We start from the raw sequence: 18,009 nt of genomic DNA on the forward strand, positions 1-18,009 counted from the left end.
ATGGACCAGTTCAACTCCCATATTTTCTTTAGACCTTCAGAACTTCCCATCTTTAAACTAAGAAGGATGGAATATAGTTGAGACACCAAACCTGTTAGTGCCTGTAGTGGACTTGATTAAAAGTTCCAACTGTGTAAGAGGGTTGATGCCATTCCACCTGGCACCACTCCAACCATGTAATATTGAAGGCCTTCAGATGGGTTCTGCATGAATCCCTAGAGAGAAGAGCGTTACCATAATAAAAATCCTGGATTTTATACAGCCCTGCTCTCTTGAATGCATCTACCCTAATTTGCATAATTTAGTTGAACTTCTGCTTCTGCATTCTTTGCCAAATTATGAACAGTCGCTTTACATAGCAGTTTTTTCAGGGTTTTCTTTTTCGCAAGTTCTATAAGTTTCATTTTACAGCCACCAGATGGTGCTATGGTGTAGGGCAAGTATGGACGTACAACCAGCCAGTTAAGTGCTTCTTAGCACTTCCTAGAGCTGAATCTCACTTACTAGAAGCTTTACAAAGCTGGGATGAAGGTCCTAAAGCACAGGAAGAGCCCTGCAGGTTGACCATATTGTGGAACGGTCCTCCAAATGTCCATGAGTAACCATGCTTGATCACAGGATATAAGGCCAATGTGGAGAAGACCAGAATTACTTTTCCTTAAAGAGAGAAAAAACAGGAAGGTGATGGCAAGATTAAAACTACCTGGTAAACTGAATGATTTTAAAGTTTTTCATATTTAGGCTGTGATAAATATCACAGAGATATGCAAGCATTCCCTGGTCCACTGGCACTATTGACATTTTGGGGGTGCCTTATGCATATTTGGCGGGCTTTTATGAATTCTCAGTTTCCTCCCCCTTTCCCATATCTGAATGTTCATTTTTCTATTTCTCACACACTTCTCCAGACTCTTAATTTTCTTACCCCCTTCTATTGCTTCCTGGTTTTCTGCATTCCCTTCACTAACTTCTCACTTCTCACACCCTTCCCCCCCTCTCTCTCTTACATTTCTTCTTTCTTTAGTTTTCATATGGTTCATTTGAAACAGCAGTGAGTGATGAATCCCGTTTCCCTTCCTTTTACTGCATGGTCCCCAATGAAGCCCTTCAGAACCAAGGAATTGTCGAACTGCTTCAGCATTTTGGGTGGAAATGGGTTGGGCTCATTACTACAGATAATGAAGCTGGAGAACGTTTCTTGCAGACCATGGAGTCAATGTTTTCTCAGAATGGAATCTGTTCAGAATTCACAGAAAGACTCCATGCAAATTGGCAGTTCTTTGACGTGGCTGACATACTCAATGTTGCACTGAGTCATCTTCCCATTTTCATGGAGACAAAAGCCACTGCAGTTGTTATATATGGAGAAAGTACAACCATTCTAGGGTTGGCTGCTTTTATACTGATAATAACAGCTTTTCCTCTAATAGAGCATGAATATAAAGGGACAACCTCTTCAGGAAAAGTATGGATTACGACAGCCCAAATTGATTTCACCTTACATAGCCTTCAAAAGGCTTTTGATATGCAAATGTTCCATGGCGCAATTTCCTTCACAATTCATTCCAAAGAGATTCCAGGCTTCCAAAAATTTCTTCAGATTATCACACCTTCTGGGTCAAAAGCAGATGGTTTTATCAAAGATTTCTGGGAGCAAGCTTTTGAGTGTGAAATACCAAATTCTGATCCAACGAGGGAAAAGAACGAGGCATGTACTGGGCAAGAAACACTGCAGAGCCTAACTTCACCTTTCTTTGAAATGTGCATGATGGGACACAGTTACAATATCTACAATGCTGTCTATGCTGTGGCACATGCCTTACACACCACATACATATCTCTGTCCAACCACAGACCAATGGAGGAAGGGAGGAAGCTGGAACTTCAGAATGTTGGACCCTGGCAGGTAATAACCTCAAAAGTATACAGTGGTGTAACCTGCAGTATTCAGTATGCTATTGAGCACTCAGTTTCAACAGAACCAGAACACCCAACTCTTGTCTTCCTCATCCTTGTAAATTTCTTCATTTCATTGCATTTTTTCTTCCTTACAATCATAATGTTTAGAATCTTATTTCCCTTCCATGATTATGTTTGAAAATTTCCTCAACACTTAACACCAATTGATGCTGACGCACTTTTTGTGATTTGCATTGGGTTCTCCATTTGCGGTCCTAAAACACACAATGCTAACTATCATCAAATATAAAAGTCTTGCATTCCCAAGTGCTTTCCCTTGTTGAGGAATATAATCTCAGTTCAGAAACACAGTTACTCCAAATATAGTATACTCTCTTTGATTCTCTTTCTCTCTCCACCCAGCTCCACATCTTAATTCAAAGGATCTCATTCAACAACAGCGCTGGAGATGAAATTATGTTTAATGAACTCGGGAAAGTAGCAGGTAGATTTGATGTGACAAACCTGATCACTTTCCCAAATAACTCCTATATCAGGGTGAAAGTGGGAAAGCTGGAGCCCCATGCTTCTCCGGGCAATGTATTGACCATTACTGAGGAGAAAATCAACTGGCAGATAAATTTGACTCAGGTTGGGAAACAATAATTTCACTCAGATATTAATATTGATTTCTATCCAAGGAAACAAGAATGGTAATATATGTAAAGATAACATGGGAAGCATTTCTTCACACAAGGCATGATTATATTTGAAGCTCACTGGAATTCTTTGTTGTGTCTTTAAAAAGGAGTAAATTAATAAGTGGATGATGGGTCTTCCAGTGGAGACAAGCCATGGTAATGAAAAGGCAATATCCAGAAAGGACATTTCAGACTACAATGAAACACTGCCTAACAGAGGATGAATAATGTTTCTCCCCCTCACTTTCTTGTACAAACTCTGAGACACATGTCCTTACTTTGAATGCTAAGCTTGAATGCTAAGATTTGGCAAGGAAAATTAAGGAAAATCTAATTTTCTAGATTTTGTATCATGCTTACTACATCAAATTTCTAATCTTCTAGACTACATGTAATGTACAACAAGGATTCCTTCCACCGAATGTGACATCTGTGTACTTACACATCCAATGTTCTTTCACCGTGCTGTTTCTTAGTAGATCAATGAAAGAGAGATTTTTTTTGCAAAACACGTTCGTCATGCTAAGCTCTTGCAATGTTTCTGTACAGGTGCCACCTCTTTCCCTCTGTAATGACAACTGCCAACCTGGTTACAGCAAGAAAAAGAAAGAGGGGGTGAAATTTTGCTGCTATGATTGTGCTCCATGTCCAGATGGGATGTTCTCAAAAGAACAGGGTAGGACAGATTATGTTGAGCTTTGTAAAAGATACATTTTATTTCATGAAACAAACTTTTCTGCAGGTTCTGTTGTCAATTACATCCTAAAGCATTTTCAAAAACTTTGGCTTTTTTTTCTTTTAACTGTTTATAGTACATTAATATTATTTTATTGGCATTTCTGCTTGTTTATCTTGAGGGAAAGAGTTTCAGAAACACAAAATAATGCATTTTAGCAATAATAAACAAAAAAAGTATCCCACATAATTCTGTGATTTTTGCTGCTTGATTGTCTCCACCCCTTCCAGCTAATGAAACCCTTCACTGTCTATTCCTCTCATCCTTTCAATGAAGGCCAGGAACAAAATCACTCCCCAATCTCCCACAATGTGGGGCAAGAAGATACATTCCCCATTCAGCACATACTCCAGTTAATTTCAGAGGCTGGTTTAATCATATTTAGTACAGCGAGCTATGTTCCACATATCACATAACTGATATGAATATAAAAGTGGGAATGAATGAACTATTAGCTCTCATAACATGAACGAGCTTGAAGGAAAGGTGAATTGCTAGGATGGGACGAGACAGAGAAGATTGCTCCTATAAGAAAGGGTTTTCCTTGTGGACAGGTTGATATTTCTCATAAAAATCGCTGTGGTTAAGGCAATGCAGTCATGACGATCATTTTGTTTCTTATTAAATTGACATAAGTTTGTTTATTTTCAGACATGGAAACTTGTGTCAATTGTCCAGAAGGTCAATATCCAAACAAATTCCAGGACGGATGCATTCCTAAGATTCTGAATTTCCTAGCTTTTGAAGAAACATTAGCCATCATTTCCATTTCTTCAGGACTTCTATTGTCTCTGATCACAGCTCTGGTGCTTGGCATCTTCATTAGGCAACGTGACACAGCCATGGTCAAAGCAAACAATCGAAGCCTCACCTACATTCTCCTCATCTCCCTCCTCTTGTGTTTCCTCTGTTCCTTCCTGTTCATCGGAAAACCTAAGAAGGTCACCTGCCTTCTTCGACAAACTGCTTTTGGAATAGTCTTCTCTGTGTCGCTCTCAACCATCTTGGCAAAAACTGTGTCTGTGGTTTTGGCCTTCATGGCTACCAAACCAGGATCACGGATGAGGAAGTGGGTTGGAAAAAAATTGGGCTATTCCATTGTCCTCTCCTGCTCAAATATTCAAGCAGGAATCTCTTCCCTGTGGCTGGCAATGTCTCCTCCATTCCCAGATGTCGACATGACCTCAATGATGGAAGAAATTGTATTGCTATGTAATGAAGGTTCTGTCCTCATGTTCTATTGTGTTTTGGGCTACATGGGTCTGCTGGCCATTGTCAGCTTCACTGTGGCCTTCCTGGCCAGGAAGTTGCCTGATAGTTTTAATGAAGCCAAGTTCATCACCTTCAGCATGTTGGTCTTTTGCAGTGTGTGGGTGTCCTTTGTTCCAACTTACCTCAGCACAAGAGGAAAGTACATGGTGGCTGTGGAGATCTTCTCCATCTTGGCCTCTAGTGCTGGGTTACTCTGCTGCATCTTTTTCCCCAAATGCTACATAATTGTGGTGAGACCCGAGTTGAACAACAGAGAGCAGCTAATGCGAAGAAAGATGTAAATAATAGAGTTCATCTTGTCATTAATCTTTCTTGCAACATACAAGAACATAAAATGGTGTAAATGAATTGTGAATTTCTAATTTTCTAAATTGTGTATTTCTAAATTTACCAATTCAATCTTTTTCCTCATGGATACAAATATTTATAAATAATAATTAACCACTCCATGTGGCTATTTATTCTCTTTTAAATTTATGATATATAATACAATTTTTTGAATGCGGTTATGATGATTGCTAATAAACATCCCAACCTGCTTTCCATGTTTGAGTAATCAGCTCCTCTGGAGCTGTGGATATTTGGGGGAACTGGAGTACTTCTCAAAAATACTTCCCTTAGGTGGTTCCTTCTTTTGCTTCTGCCACAGGACAGGTTGCTGTTGATGTGGTAGAGCTGGCCCAGGAACAGGAAAATTTTGCCAAATATACAAGAATAGAACATGGGAAACTTCAGGAACTTTGACCAGATGGTGGAGCATCACCACAATGATCCCAGGAAGGGGAAGCTGAGTTGAGAGCTCTGGACACAATGCAGAAAGGAGCTCTATACTAAGGAAATGATTGACAGGATGACAGATATGCTACATTGATTGCTATCCAAATAAGGACAGTGGATGGGCCTGGGAAATGGTACCAAGCCAAGAGTAGCTGTGCAGAGAGATATGCAAAGGGGCAGGTTGGATTAGTTACCATATCAGTCTGATGAGATGACTGCAGCAAGGGGGCAAGACCAACCCTACCATTGGGCAAAGTAAAACAACTGCCTTAGGGAGAAGGTGCTGTAAGGGAGGCCTAAGCTATCCCGCTGTCCTCAGGTGGGGGTGTTTTCCCCTCTGGTGTCAAAATAAGATTCATCTGTGAGTCTGATCATCCATTTTACACAAAATGGGGGGACTCCATTATTTCTATTGCTCTAGGTAGCAAGATGTCCTTCACCAGCTGTGCAAGACAGAGCAGGGAACAATCTGCTCCTGGAGATGTTGAAAAATGCTACAGCTGCCATGTTGATATGTATCTCACAGGGATTGATATTGGGACCAATTCTTTTCAATTTATTCATAAATGATCTGGAATTAGGAGTGAGCAGTGAAGTGGCCAACTTTGCCAACAACAACAAGTTATTTAGGGTTGTTAAAACACAAAGGGATTGGGAAGAGCTCCAAAGGGATCTCTCTAAGATGGGAGAGGGGGCATCCAAATGGCAGATGTGGTAGAATGTAAGCAAGTGTAAAGTGATGCACGTTGGGGCAAAAAATAAATCAACTTCAAGTATAACCTAATGGGGTCTGGGAAGGTTTTGAACTAACAAGAAAGAGATCTTGGGATTGTTGTGGACAGCTCAATGAAAATGTCCACCCAGTGTGCAGCCACTGTAGAGAAGGCAAAGTCCATGTTAGGCATCATAAGAAAAGGAATTGCGAATGATATGGCCAGTATCATACTGCCCTTATATAAATCGATGTTGTGAAAACACTTATAATACTGTGTACAATTCCGGTCACCACAACTTAAAAAGGATATTACAGATCTGGAAAAAGTGCAGAAAAGGGCAAATAAAATGATTAAGGAGCTGGAGCATCTCCCCTATCAGGGAATGTTAGATAAACTGAGATTATTTAGCTTAGAAAAAAGGTTAAGGGGAGACATGATAGAAGTGTACAAAATTATGCATGGTATGGAGAAAGTTGATACGGAAACATTCTTCTCCCTCTCTCAAAATACTAGGGCTGTGCATCACCACCCCGAACTGGTTTGGGTCAATCTGACCCACCCACCCCCCAATCCACTCCAGAACTGGATACGGAGCGAGACGTGGAGGGCCAGATTGAGATTCGGCCCCCTTTTTGCCCCCCCCTTCCCCACTTACTTGCCGTGGCGGATGGTGGAGGCAGGTAAGTGGAGAAGGGGGTCAAAATGGGGGCCGAATAGGTCCCCCTCCCCCTTACCTGGCTTCACCACCTGCTGCCGCATGGACCACGGCAGCAGCAGAGCCAGTTAACTCCCCCATCCCCCACTTACCTGGCGCCGCGGCTGCCGTCGCCACATGGACAGTGGCAGCAGGGGCTCAAGGTAAGCCCCCCTCACTCCCCACTTACCTGGCTCCGCCACCTCCATTGCCACATGGACAGCAGCGGTGCCAGGTAAGCCCCCTTTCCCCCCCACTAACCTGCACCTGTAGAGGTCCGGACGGTGGCTTCAACTGGCTCCACCGCTGTCACCGCATGGACTGTGGTGGCGGCAGCAGCAGATAAGCCCCCCTCCCCCTCCGCTTATCTGCGTCCAGAACTTCGGAAAGGTCCGAATCGCTTCAGACTGTTCCAAACTGCTCTGTGCCGATCCACACCTCCCCCAATCTGCTTCGGAACCGGGCTTCAGAGGTGTGGATTGGCCCGCTCCGCTTCGGATTTGGGGATCCGAACTGGAGCGGAGCACAGCCCTACAAAATACTAGCACCCAGGGTCATCCAATGAAGTTGATTGGTGGGAGATCTAGGACAAATAAAAGGAAGTACTTCTTCACACAGTGCATAGTTAAATGATGGAACTCACAACCACAAGATGTAGCGACGGCCACCAATTTCGGTGGCTTTAAAAGGGGGTTGGATAAATTCCTGGAGGTGAAGGCTATCAATGGCTGCTAGCCCTGATGGTTGTGTGCTATCTCCAGTATTCGAGGCAATAAGCCTGTGTGCACCAGTTCCTGGGGAACATGGGCGGGAGGGTGCAGTTGCACCATGTCCTGCTTTGTTGGTCCCTGGTCAACGGCTGGTTGGCCACTGTGTGAACAGAGTGTTGGACTAGATGGACCCTTGGTCTGATCCAGCATGACACTTCTTATGTTCTTATGTTCTTATATACATAACTGGGTTTTGATATGTATCCACTAAGCTTTCAAGATCAGTACCATACTGTTAATCTGTACCACTGCATCACTGGGAAAACCTAAAGTGTGGGGTAAATCCAGCACTAGAGCTCACTGTGGGTCAATTTGAAGTTACCTCACAGTTGTTGTTCCACTGCAGAGCAGCAGAAAATTATTGCAACATTTGATAAATTTGTTTATTTCACCAGTAGTGATAATGGAGATACCACACAGAGTCCAGTCACTATTCCCCTGTAATTATTGGAGTTCCTGTAATTAATTCCCCAGGTTACACCTCCAGTGTTTTTAAGAAGGCAGTAGAGAAAGATATTTAACATTCAAGTCTTAAATGGGTTTTTAAAAAACTCTACCATGTCATTCACACCATAGACTAGGGGCTAGAGTCAGCCAGGAAACTCTCGCTCTGAACACTTCCCCTTCTTTGTATGAGTCAGGCTTCAAAGCAGTGACTTTCAATGGACACTGCAACACTTGGGGATAATTAAGGGTAATTTCTAACCTTAAGGAGTGTATGGGCAGAACTAGCAGCCATCTAAACCCAGCTTGTTTGAATGATGCTGGTGGGAGAGATTATTCCAAAGAGGAACATGGGAGAGACGAATGCAAGGTGGATGTTTGCCGGCCAGATTTTGATGTTGATGACAACTGTGATGGTGTTTCTACACATGGCAATCAAAGTGCAAACTCTGAAATGCACTGGAAATGACCCTCTTCGTATTCCACATGAATGGTACCAGGCGGGTGAACTCCTCGTTGGTGGGATTGCATCTCATGTTTATTACATGTTTCCTTACATTTGGTTCAACAGGCACCCTTCTGAGGAAACAATTAACTTCCAATTGTAAGGAATCCCGTAAAATGAGGTTTGGTTATCGTTTAAGTATAATTCATGTTTCTGTGACTGCAAATTGGTTTCATCATTTAAATAAAGACATCATATTAATAGTACTAGTAGTAGTATTCTGACAAAGGAATGGAACGTAGGAACCTGATCTATAACATGACAAAATATTTGGCCATTTGGCATATGACTGATGTGCTGTGATTCCTCAAAATGTCTCCTCCAAATGGCAATTAAGCTTAGTAAAAGACCCATTAGTGTCAAGGAAAACCATTTCTTATAAGGTTTATTACATTGCGTGGGACTGGAAAGGGTGAGACATAGAAGGGAGACAGACAGACAGACATTTTCCTCCTAAAAGATTAAACCATCTGAGCAGAAAGTCCTTCTCCAGGCACCTCAAGTGTGTGTGTATGTGTGCGTGTGTGTGGTTTGGCTGCTCCTGATCATTATATGTCCTGGATTATGGTGCATAAAGAGGTGGGACATAGTGTGGGGCTTCCTAGTCTATTCTGGTTGAGTCTTCTTCTGTTAGCGTATATGTCTGTGCTGGTGTTTGGAGGAAAAGTCAGAAGACCCACCACATGGAGAGACAACACTAGAAAATGCAGAGCAGAGAAAGGGAACAACAGAGCCCACTCCTCCATGCCTCTTTTGCCTCTTCTCCTTCCTACTTCTAAGCACCCTCTGTCTCCACCATGGTGTCCTTCTCCTTATTCTGATCCCCATCCACAAACCTGCCTGTTCCTTCCTGCCAACCTTCCCCTCTTCCACCCTTTTTCTAATCCTCTTCTTCACTTGGTCATGACTATCTGTGCTAGATTGTGCCCTGTCCTTGCAGTCAGTGACTAAATTCACAGCACAATTTTCCTGTCAAACTACAGAAAGACACTTTATTTGCAGTGTGATGACAAAGTTCTACCAGCACATCTTGGCCTTGGTGTTTGCCATTAATGAGATCAATGAGAATCCCGAGATCTTGCCCAATGTCACTCTCGGATTCCAGATCTATGAGAGCTTTCATGATGCAATGATGACCTACCGTACCAGCCTGGATCTACTCTTCAAATCACAGAAGATGATGCCCAACTACAAATGTGGCTTCCACAAAAATCTTATAGGAGTCATTGGTGGACTGAGTCTTGATATCTCTTCAAGCATGGCACATGTCTTGGGTCTTTACAAGATCCCACAGGTAGGATCTCGGGATGTGGTCTTTCCTACACCCTTCTTCACACAGCAGCCAATAGCCAATGTAGCCTACTCCAATAATGCCTGGCCATCTGGACATTCTGTCTTGAGCTGATGGGAGTTGTAGTCCAAAATTTCTAGAGGGAACCAAGTTACCTCATCTTGATATAAGCATTAGAGACGTTTGACTTTAGGATAGATTATAGTGTAGTAAGTTTGCCCATTCAGAATTGATAGCATCTCTTTTCTTATCCCCTAATTGAGTTTTTCTTGTTTCTTACTTGAACTTCTGCTTCTGGATACTTTGCTAAATTAAGATTTGTTCCTTTATATGGCTGTTTTTTCAGGGTTTTCTTTTTGGCAAGTTCTATAGGTTTCATTTTACAGCCACCAGATGGCGATATGGTATAGGGCAATTATGGAAATACATCCAGCCAGTAAAGTGCTTCTTAGCGCTTCCTAGAGCTAAATCACACTTTCCTGAAGCTTTACAAGGCTTGGGTGAAGGTCCTAAAGCACGGGAAGTACCCTGGACATTGACCACATTGTGTAAAGGTCCTGCAAATGTCTGTGAGTACCCATGCTTGATCACAGGATATAAGGCCAATGTGGAGAAGACCAAAATTACTTTTCCTTAAATAGAGATAGAACAGGAAGGAGATTATATTAAAACTCCCTGGTAACCTGAACGATTTTAAAGGTTTTCATATTTAGGCTGTGATAAATATCACAGGGATACACAAGCTTCCCCTGGTCCACTGGCGCTATTGACATTTTTGGGGTGCCTTATGCATATTTTGGGGGGGGGGGCTTTTAGGAATTCTCAGTTTCTTCCCCCTCTCCCATTTTTGAATGTTCATTTTTCTATTTCACACACATTGCTCCAGATTCTTAATTTTCTTATCCTCTTCTATTGCTTCTCAGTTTTCTGCGTTCCTTTCGCTCACTTCTCACTTCTCACTTCTCACACCCTTCCCTCTCTCTCCCTCTCTCTCTCTCTCTCTCTCTCTCATACTTCTTTCTTTCTTTAGTTTTCATATGGCTCATTTGAAACAGCAGTGAGTGATGAATCCAATTTCCCATCCTTTTACCGCATGGTCCCCAATGAAGCCCTTCAGTACCAGGGAATTGTTGAACTGCTTCAGCATTTTGGGTGGAAATGGGTCGGGCTCATTACTCTGGATGATGAAGCTGGAGAACGTTTCTTGCAGACCATAGAGCCAATGCTTTCTCAAAATGGCATCTGTTCAGAATTCACAGAAAGATTCCGAGCAAATTGGCAGACCTTCGACATGGCTGACATACTCAATGTTACACTAAGACATCTTCCAATTTTCATGGAGACAAAAGCCACTGCAGTTGTTATATACGGAGAAAGTACAACCATTCTAGGGCTGGCTTCTATTATACTGATAATAACAGTTTTTCCTCTAACAGAGCATGAGTATAAAGGGACAACCTCTTCAGGAAAAGTATGGATTACTACAGCCCAAATTGATTTCACCTTACATAGCCTTCAAAAGGCTTTTGATATGCAAATATTCCATGGTGCAATTTCCTTCACAATTCATTCCAATGAGGTTCCAGACTTCCAAAATTTTCTTCAGATTATCAAACCTTCCGGGTCAAAAGCAGATGGTTTTATCAAAGATTTCTGGGAGCAAGCTTTTGAGTGTGAAATACCAAATTCTGATCCAATGAGGGAAAAGAACGAGGCATGTACTGGGCAGGAAACACTGCAGAGCCTAACTTCACCTTTTTTTGAAATGAGCATGACGGGGCACAGTTACAATATCTACAATGCTGTCTATGCTGTGGCACATGCCTTACACAACACTTACATATCTCTGTCCAACCACAGACCAATGGAGGAAGGGAGGATGCTGGAACCTCAGAACATTGGACCCTGGCAGGTAATACCCTCAAAAGTATATAGTGGTGTAATTGATGATGCTGACACACTTTTTGTGGTTTGCGTTGGGTTCTCCATTTGCGGTTCCTAAAACACGCAATGCTACCTAACATCATACGTAAAAGCCTTGCATTCCGAAATGGTTTCTGTTGTAGAGGAAAATAATCTCAGTTCAGCAACACAATTACTCTAAATGTGGTACACTCTCTTTGATTCTCTTTCTCTCTCCACCCAGATCCACTCCTTGATTCAAAGGATCTCATTCAACAACAGCGCTGGAGATGAAATTATGTTTAATGAACGTGGGAAAGTAGCAGGTAGATTTGATGTGACAAACCTGATCACTTTCCCAAATAACTCCTATATCAGGGTGAAAGTGGGAAGGCTGGATCCTCATGCTCCTCCAGGGGAAGTAATGATCATAGCTAAAGACAAAATCAACTGGCACAGAACCATGACTCAGGTTGGAAAATAATAATATCACTCTGATATTGATATTGATTTCTATCCAATGAAACAAGAATGGCAATCAGTGGAGACAAGCCATAGTAATGAAAAGGCAATATCCAGAAAGGACATTTCCATAAAGACACATGTCCTTACTTTGAATGCTAAGCTTGAATGCTAAGATCTGATAAGGAAAATTAAGGAAAATCTAATTTTCTAGATTTTGTCTCTTGCTTACTACATCAGATTTCTCATCTTCTACACTACATGTAATGTACAACAAGGATTCCTTCCACCAAATACGACATCTATGTACTTACACATCCAATGTTCCATGTTCTTTCACCTTGCTGTTTATTGATACAACAATGGATATGAGATGGTTTCACCAAACATGTTCGTCATACTAAGCTCTTGCAATGTTTCTGTACAGGTGCCACCTCTATCCCTCTGTAATGACAACTGCCAACCCGGTTACAGCAAGAAAAAGAAAGAGGGGGTGAAATTTTGCTGCTATGATTGTGCTCCATGTCCAGATGGGATGTTCTCAAACCAGCAGGGTAGGACAGATTATGTTAAGCTTTGTAAAAAACACATTTTATTTCATGAAACAAACTTTTCTGCAGGTTCTGTAGTCAATTACATCCTCGAGCATTTTCAAAAATTATAGCTTTTTTTTCCTTTTTACTCTTTATACATTAACATTATTTTATTGGCATTTCCGCTTGATTATCTTGAGGGAAAGAGTTTCAGAAACACAAAATAATGCATTTTAGCAATAATAAACAAAAACAGTATCCCACATAATTCTGTGATTTTTGCTGCTTGATTGTCTCCACCCCTTCCAGCTAATGAAACCCTTCACTGTCTATTCCTCTCATCCTTTCAATGAAGGCCAGGAACAAAATCACTCCCCAATCTCCCACAATGTGGGGCAAGAAGATACATTCCCCATTCAGCACATACTCCTGTTAATTTCAGAGGCTGGTTTAATCATATTTAGTACAGCGAGCTATGTTCCACATATCACACAACTGATATGAATATAAAAGTGGGAATGAATGAACTATTAGCTCTCATAACATGAACGAGCTTGAAGGAAAGGTGAATTGCTAGGATGGGACGAGACAGAGAAGATTGCTCCTATAAGAAAGGGTTTTCCTTGTGGACAGGTTGATATTTCTCATCAAAATCGCTGTGGTTAAGGCAATGCAGTCATGACGATAGTTTTGTTTCTTATTAAATTGACATATGTTTGTTTATTTTCAGACATGGAAACTTGTGTCAATTGTCCAGAGGGTCACTATCCAAACAAATTCCAGGACGGATGCATTCCTAAGATTCCAAATTTCCTAGCTTTTGAAGAAACATTAGCCATCATTTCCATTTCTTCAGGACTTCTATTGTCTCTGATCACAGCTCTGGTGCTTGGCATCTTCATTAGGCAACGGGACACTGCCATGGTCAAAGCAAACAATCGAAGCCTCACCTACATTCTCCTCATCTCCCTCCTCTTGTGTTTCCTCTGTTCCTTCCTGTTCCTCGGAAAGCCTAAGAAGGGGACCTGCCTTCTTCAACAAACTGCTTTTGGAATAGTCTTCTCTGTGTCCCTCTCCACCATCTTGGCAAAAACTGTGTCTGTGGTTTTGGCATTCATGGCTACCAAACCAGGATCACGGATGAGGAAGTACATTGGGAAAGGTTTGGGGTACTCCATTGTCCTCTCCTGCTCCAATATCCAAGCAGTAATCTGTGCTCTGTGGCTGGCAATGTCTCCTCCATTCCCAGACTTTGACATGACTTCAATGATGGAAGAAATTGTACTGCTATGTAATGAAGGTTCTGTCCTCATGTTCTATTGTGTTTTGGGTTACATGGGTCTCCTGGCCATTGTCAGCTTCACTGTGGCCTTTCTGGCCAGGAAATTGCCTGACAGTTTTAATGAAGCCAAGTTCATCACCTTCAGTATGTTGGTCTTTTGCAGTGTGTGGATTTCCTTTGTTCCAACTTACCTCAGTACAAGAGGAAAGTACATGGTGGCTGTGGAGATCTTCTCCATCTTGGCCTCCAGTGCTGGGTTACTCTGCTGCATCTTTTTCCCCAAATGCTACATAATTGTGGTGAGACCCGAGTTGAACAACAGAGAGCACCTAATGCGAAGAAAGATGTAAATAATAGAGTTCATCCTTTCATTAATCTTACTTGAACTTACAAGAACATAAAATGGTGTAAATGAATTGTGACTGAAGAAGCCTTTCTAAATTTGCCAATTATTATTTATTATTTATTATGAGAAAAAAATCATATTCTCAGATCCACTTCAAACCAATGCCAAAGTTTTGTACTAACTTAAGGGTATGTCATTCCCTGGCTTCCTGAGGTGGCACAAAACTCAGGGTTTGTATCACAAAACAGCACAAAACTAGCGCAAAACTTTGGCACTGTTTTGGAGGTTCTATGAGAAAGCTGATTTTTGGTGTGTTAACTATGAACCCCCACTTGAAGTATCAATGAACAGCTGTTAGTGGCGGCACAAAACATGGCACAAAACTAGCAGTAATTTTTGGCACCAGTTTGGAGTGGATCTGAGAACATGAATTTTTTCTCATTCACCAGACCACACCTAAGGGTATGTCATTTTCACACTTCTGGATGTGGCACAAAACTTGAGGTTTGTGGCACAACACGAGCACTAATTTTTGGCACCAGTTTGGAGTGGATCTGAGAATGTGACATTTTTCTCATCCACCAGACCACACCTAAGGGTATGTTGTTTCCGGGCTTCCTGGGGCAGCACAAAACTCTGGGTTTGTGGCACAAAATGCCACAAAAATAGCACAAAACTTTGGCACTGGTTTGGAGGTTCTACAACAAAGTTGATTTTTTTGTCTGTTAACTATGAACCTCCACTTGAATTATCAATACACAGCTGCTGGTGGTAGTGGTGGCACAAAACTCAGGGTTTGTGGCACAAAACAGCACAAAACTTTGGCATATGTTTGGAAAAGTTTCTAGGTCGGGGGGGGGGGGGGGTTCCAAGTTAACAGAACCGCCAGGATCTCGTCTTGATCATTCCAGAGTGCAGCACACAGAATAATGGGCTCAAGTTACAGGAAGCCAGATTCCGGCTGAATCAGGAAAAACTTTCTCACTGTTAGAACAGTACGACAATGGAACCAGTTACCTAGGAAAGTTGTGGACTCTTCCACACTAGAGGCATTCAAGAGGCAGCTGGATAACCATCTGTCAGGGATGCTTTAAGGTGGATTCCTGCATTGAGCAGGGGGGTTGGACTTGATGGCCTTATAGGCCCCTTCCAACTCTACTATTCTATGATTCTATGTTCTATTAAACATTCCCATTGTCCATGGCATACATGTCAGCTGCCTGCTGGATTCCATCCCAGAAGTTACTATAGAATCATTTTGAAATTTGAATCCAGCTGCTGTACTCCCACAGAGAAGTTGAAACTTGTGACACCTGACAAACATGTTTGTTTCATTGGTTGTGGAAGCGGAGATACCATATGGAGTCTAAGGTTATTATCTCCAATCAAAATCACTGTAATTAACCAGGCCAAATCTCCAGTGGCTTTTAAGAAAGGATCTTAGATGGATATTTTTTTAAAAAAATAAAACAAAACACGATGCTATTAAAGTTTAGGGGCTGAAGTCAGATGGAGCTACATCACTTTGAACAGTTTCCGCCCCTCACAGATATAGCTTAGGTTTCCAATCAGGACATTCAATGGCCATTCAAGGCATGACTTTGCAACATTGTTAAAGCCTAATTTCTTACCTTAAGAAGTGTATTGGCAGAGGCAGCAGCCATCTAAACCCAGTTTGTTTGAACGAAGGTGATGATGGCAGTGAGAATTCTGTGGAGAGACATGGCAGAAACGAAGGCAAAGGGGCTTTTTATCAGCAGGATGATGGTGACCGTGGTGGTGGTCCTAATACTCCCACACATGGCAATGAAAGAACAAATTATGAATTGCGTTGGAAATGATCCTCTTCATATTCCACATGAATGGTACCAGGCGGGCGATTTCCTCATTGGTGGGATTGTGTCTCATATTCATTACGTATTCCCACAAATTCCATTCGACAGACACCCTTCTCTGGAATTGGTTAACTTGCCATTGTAAGGAATCTTATGAAGTGAGGTTTGATTTCAGTTTAATTATATTTCATGTTTTATGACAGCAAATTACTTTCACGATTTTGAAATAGAGGGGTAACATTAGGAGATAGATAGATAGATAGATAGATAGATAGATAGATAGATAGATAGATATAGATAGTTATCTTTTTTAAAATAAATGGAATAGGGGGAGCTGCTTTATACCAGGACCAAGTATTTATCCATTTAGCCTCTGACTAAGTATCTCTCTTCATGAGACCTTCCCATGACCTACTTCTTGATTCTTTTAAGTGGAGATATTACAGATGGAACCTTTGACTATGTGCATGAAAAGCATGTGTTATGCCACTGATCAAACAGCCCTTTCCCAATAAATGAATGAATGGCTAGACAAAGGCCTCATCTACACCAAGCAGGATATTCCACTATGAAAGTGGTATGAAAGCAGTATATAAAAGGCAAGAGCCACACTACAGCTTTATAGCGGTATTAAAGGTCACTGCAAGATCTACACTACTGCTTTATAGCGATATTGAAGTGCACTGACAACTGTTGGGGCCCATAACCCATCTACACCAAGCAGGATATAACACTATGAAAGTAGTATGAAAGCGGTGTATGGATTTGTTTGTTTTTCCTTTTTTATTGTTAATATCAACAAACAAAACAGAAAATACATCATTAAAACAGAAAAAGAAACCCATAGATTGTGTATATAGAATTATTGTCATTTCCATCGTATAAACTGTTAAAAGTGGGGGGAGTTATACAAAGGTTTCAAGAAAAGCAGACCAAATATCCGTATATTTATCCACTTGCAAGTTGTGTCTATATAACACTCATTCAAAAGTTGGTAATGTTATTAGGTCCTCAAGGTGTGAATTTGTCCTTCCAATGTGACAATATAAGTCTTTTGGCTGTCATAAGGGCTCTGAAGATCCATCTGTGCTGACCATGCATAAACTTCCAAGAAGCCGGTGGGTAATTTAGGAGGACATGCACGTTCTTCCATATTATAGATTGTTTCAGTACAAAGTTCATCCTTATTATAATCTCCTCCCCAAAGGGGGCAACTATGGGGCATTGCCAAAACATAGTTAAAGAAGTATTAGATGTATTACATCTCTAACAATCATGCAAGTTATACAAACCCTTATTGAAAAGGTGTTGTGGAGTCCAATAGACCCGAAACAAAAAAAATTGCTGAATAAGAGAAAGCGGTATAAGGTATGTGCCTATGGCACCCAACAGTTGTCAATGCTCCTATAAACCAGTAGTGTGGATCCTCCCTATTATATATCGCTTTCATACCACTTTCATAGTGCAATATCCTGCTTGGTGTAGATGAGCCCAATAACCTTAGTTGAAACAAAACATAAAATGCTCAGGTAGAGCATTGATTCAGCCAGCATAACCTTTTGAAGTTTTAGCCATTTGTGACCCAATTGAATTTAGTCTTGACATGAAAGATAAAAATAGACTCACTCCAATTAGGAAAGGGAGGGAGGGAGAGTGTCGCTATTCTTACTACTGCAGAAAATATGAACATCTCAGGCTTGTACCATTTCTGAACAATTCAATGATGGCTTCCACTCTAGGGCCCTTTACCACAACTGAGGCATTGTTCTACTGCTTGACTGCAATTAACTGGAACTGGATTCAAAAGGGAAGTTCCATATACTACTTAATATAGTTCTATTTTG

General features: G+C 41.4%; 2 protein-coding genes across 2 annotated transcripts; both read left to right on the forward strand.

Annotated features, from left to right (window-relative positions):
• The first annotated feature begins 1,087 nt into the window (after window positions 1-1,087).
• LOC134405831 (vomeronasal type-2 receptor 26-like) lies at window positions 1,088-9,919 on the forward strand. The gene is made up of 5 exons (XM_063137085.1): window positions 1,088-1,906; window positions 2,323-2,550; window positions 3,150-3,276; window positions 3,988-4,885; window positions 9,517-9,919. The coding sequence occupies exons 1-5, from the start codon at window positions 1,088-1,090 to the stop codon at window positions 9,917-9,919; spliced, it is 2,475 nt and encodes an 824-aa protein (XP_062993155.1).
• A 979-nt stretch (window positions 9,920-10,898) lies between these two features.
• On the forward strand, window positions 10,899-14,334 carry LOC134405832 (vomeronasal type-2 receptor 26-like). Its single transcript, XM_063137086.1, has 4 exons — window positions 10,899-11,717; window positions 11,952-12,179; window positions 12,597-12,723; window positions 13,433-14,334. Exons 1-4 carry the CDS (start codon window positions 10,899-10,901, stop codon window positions 14,332-14,334), a joined length of 2,076 nt encoding a protein of 691 aa, XP_062993156.1.
• Window positions 14,335-18,009: the final 3,675 nt, after the last annotated feature.

The sequence above is a fragment of the Elgaria multicarinata genome, chromosome 11 (genome assembly GCF_023053635.1).
Source record: "Elgaria multicarinata webbii isolate HBS135686 ecotype San Diego chromosome 11, rElgMul1.1.pri, whole genome shotgun sequence".
Lineage (NCBI taxonomy): Eukaryota > Metazoa > Chordata > Lepidosauria > Squamata > Anguidae > Elgaria > Elgaria multicarinata.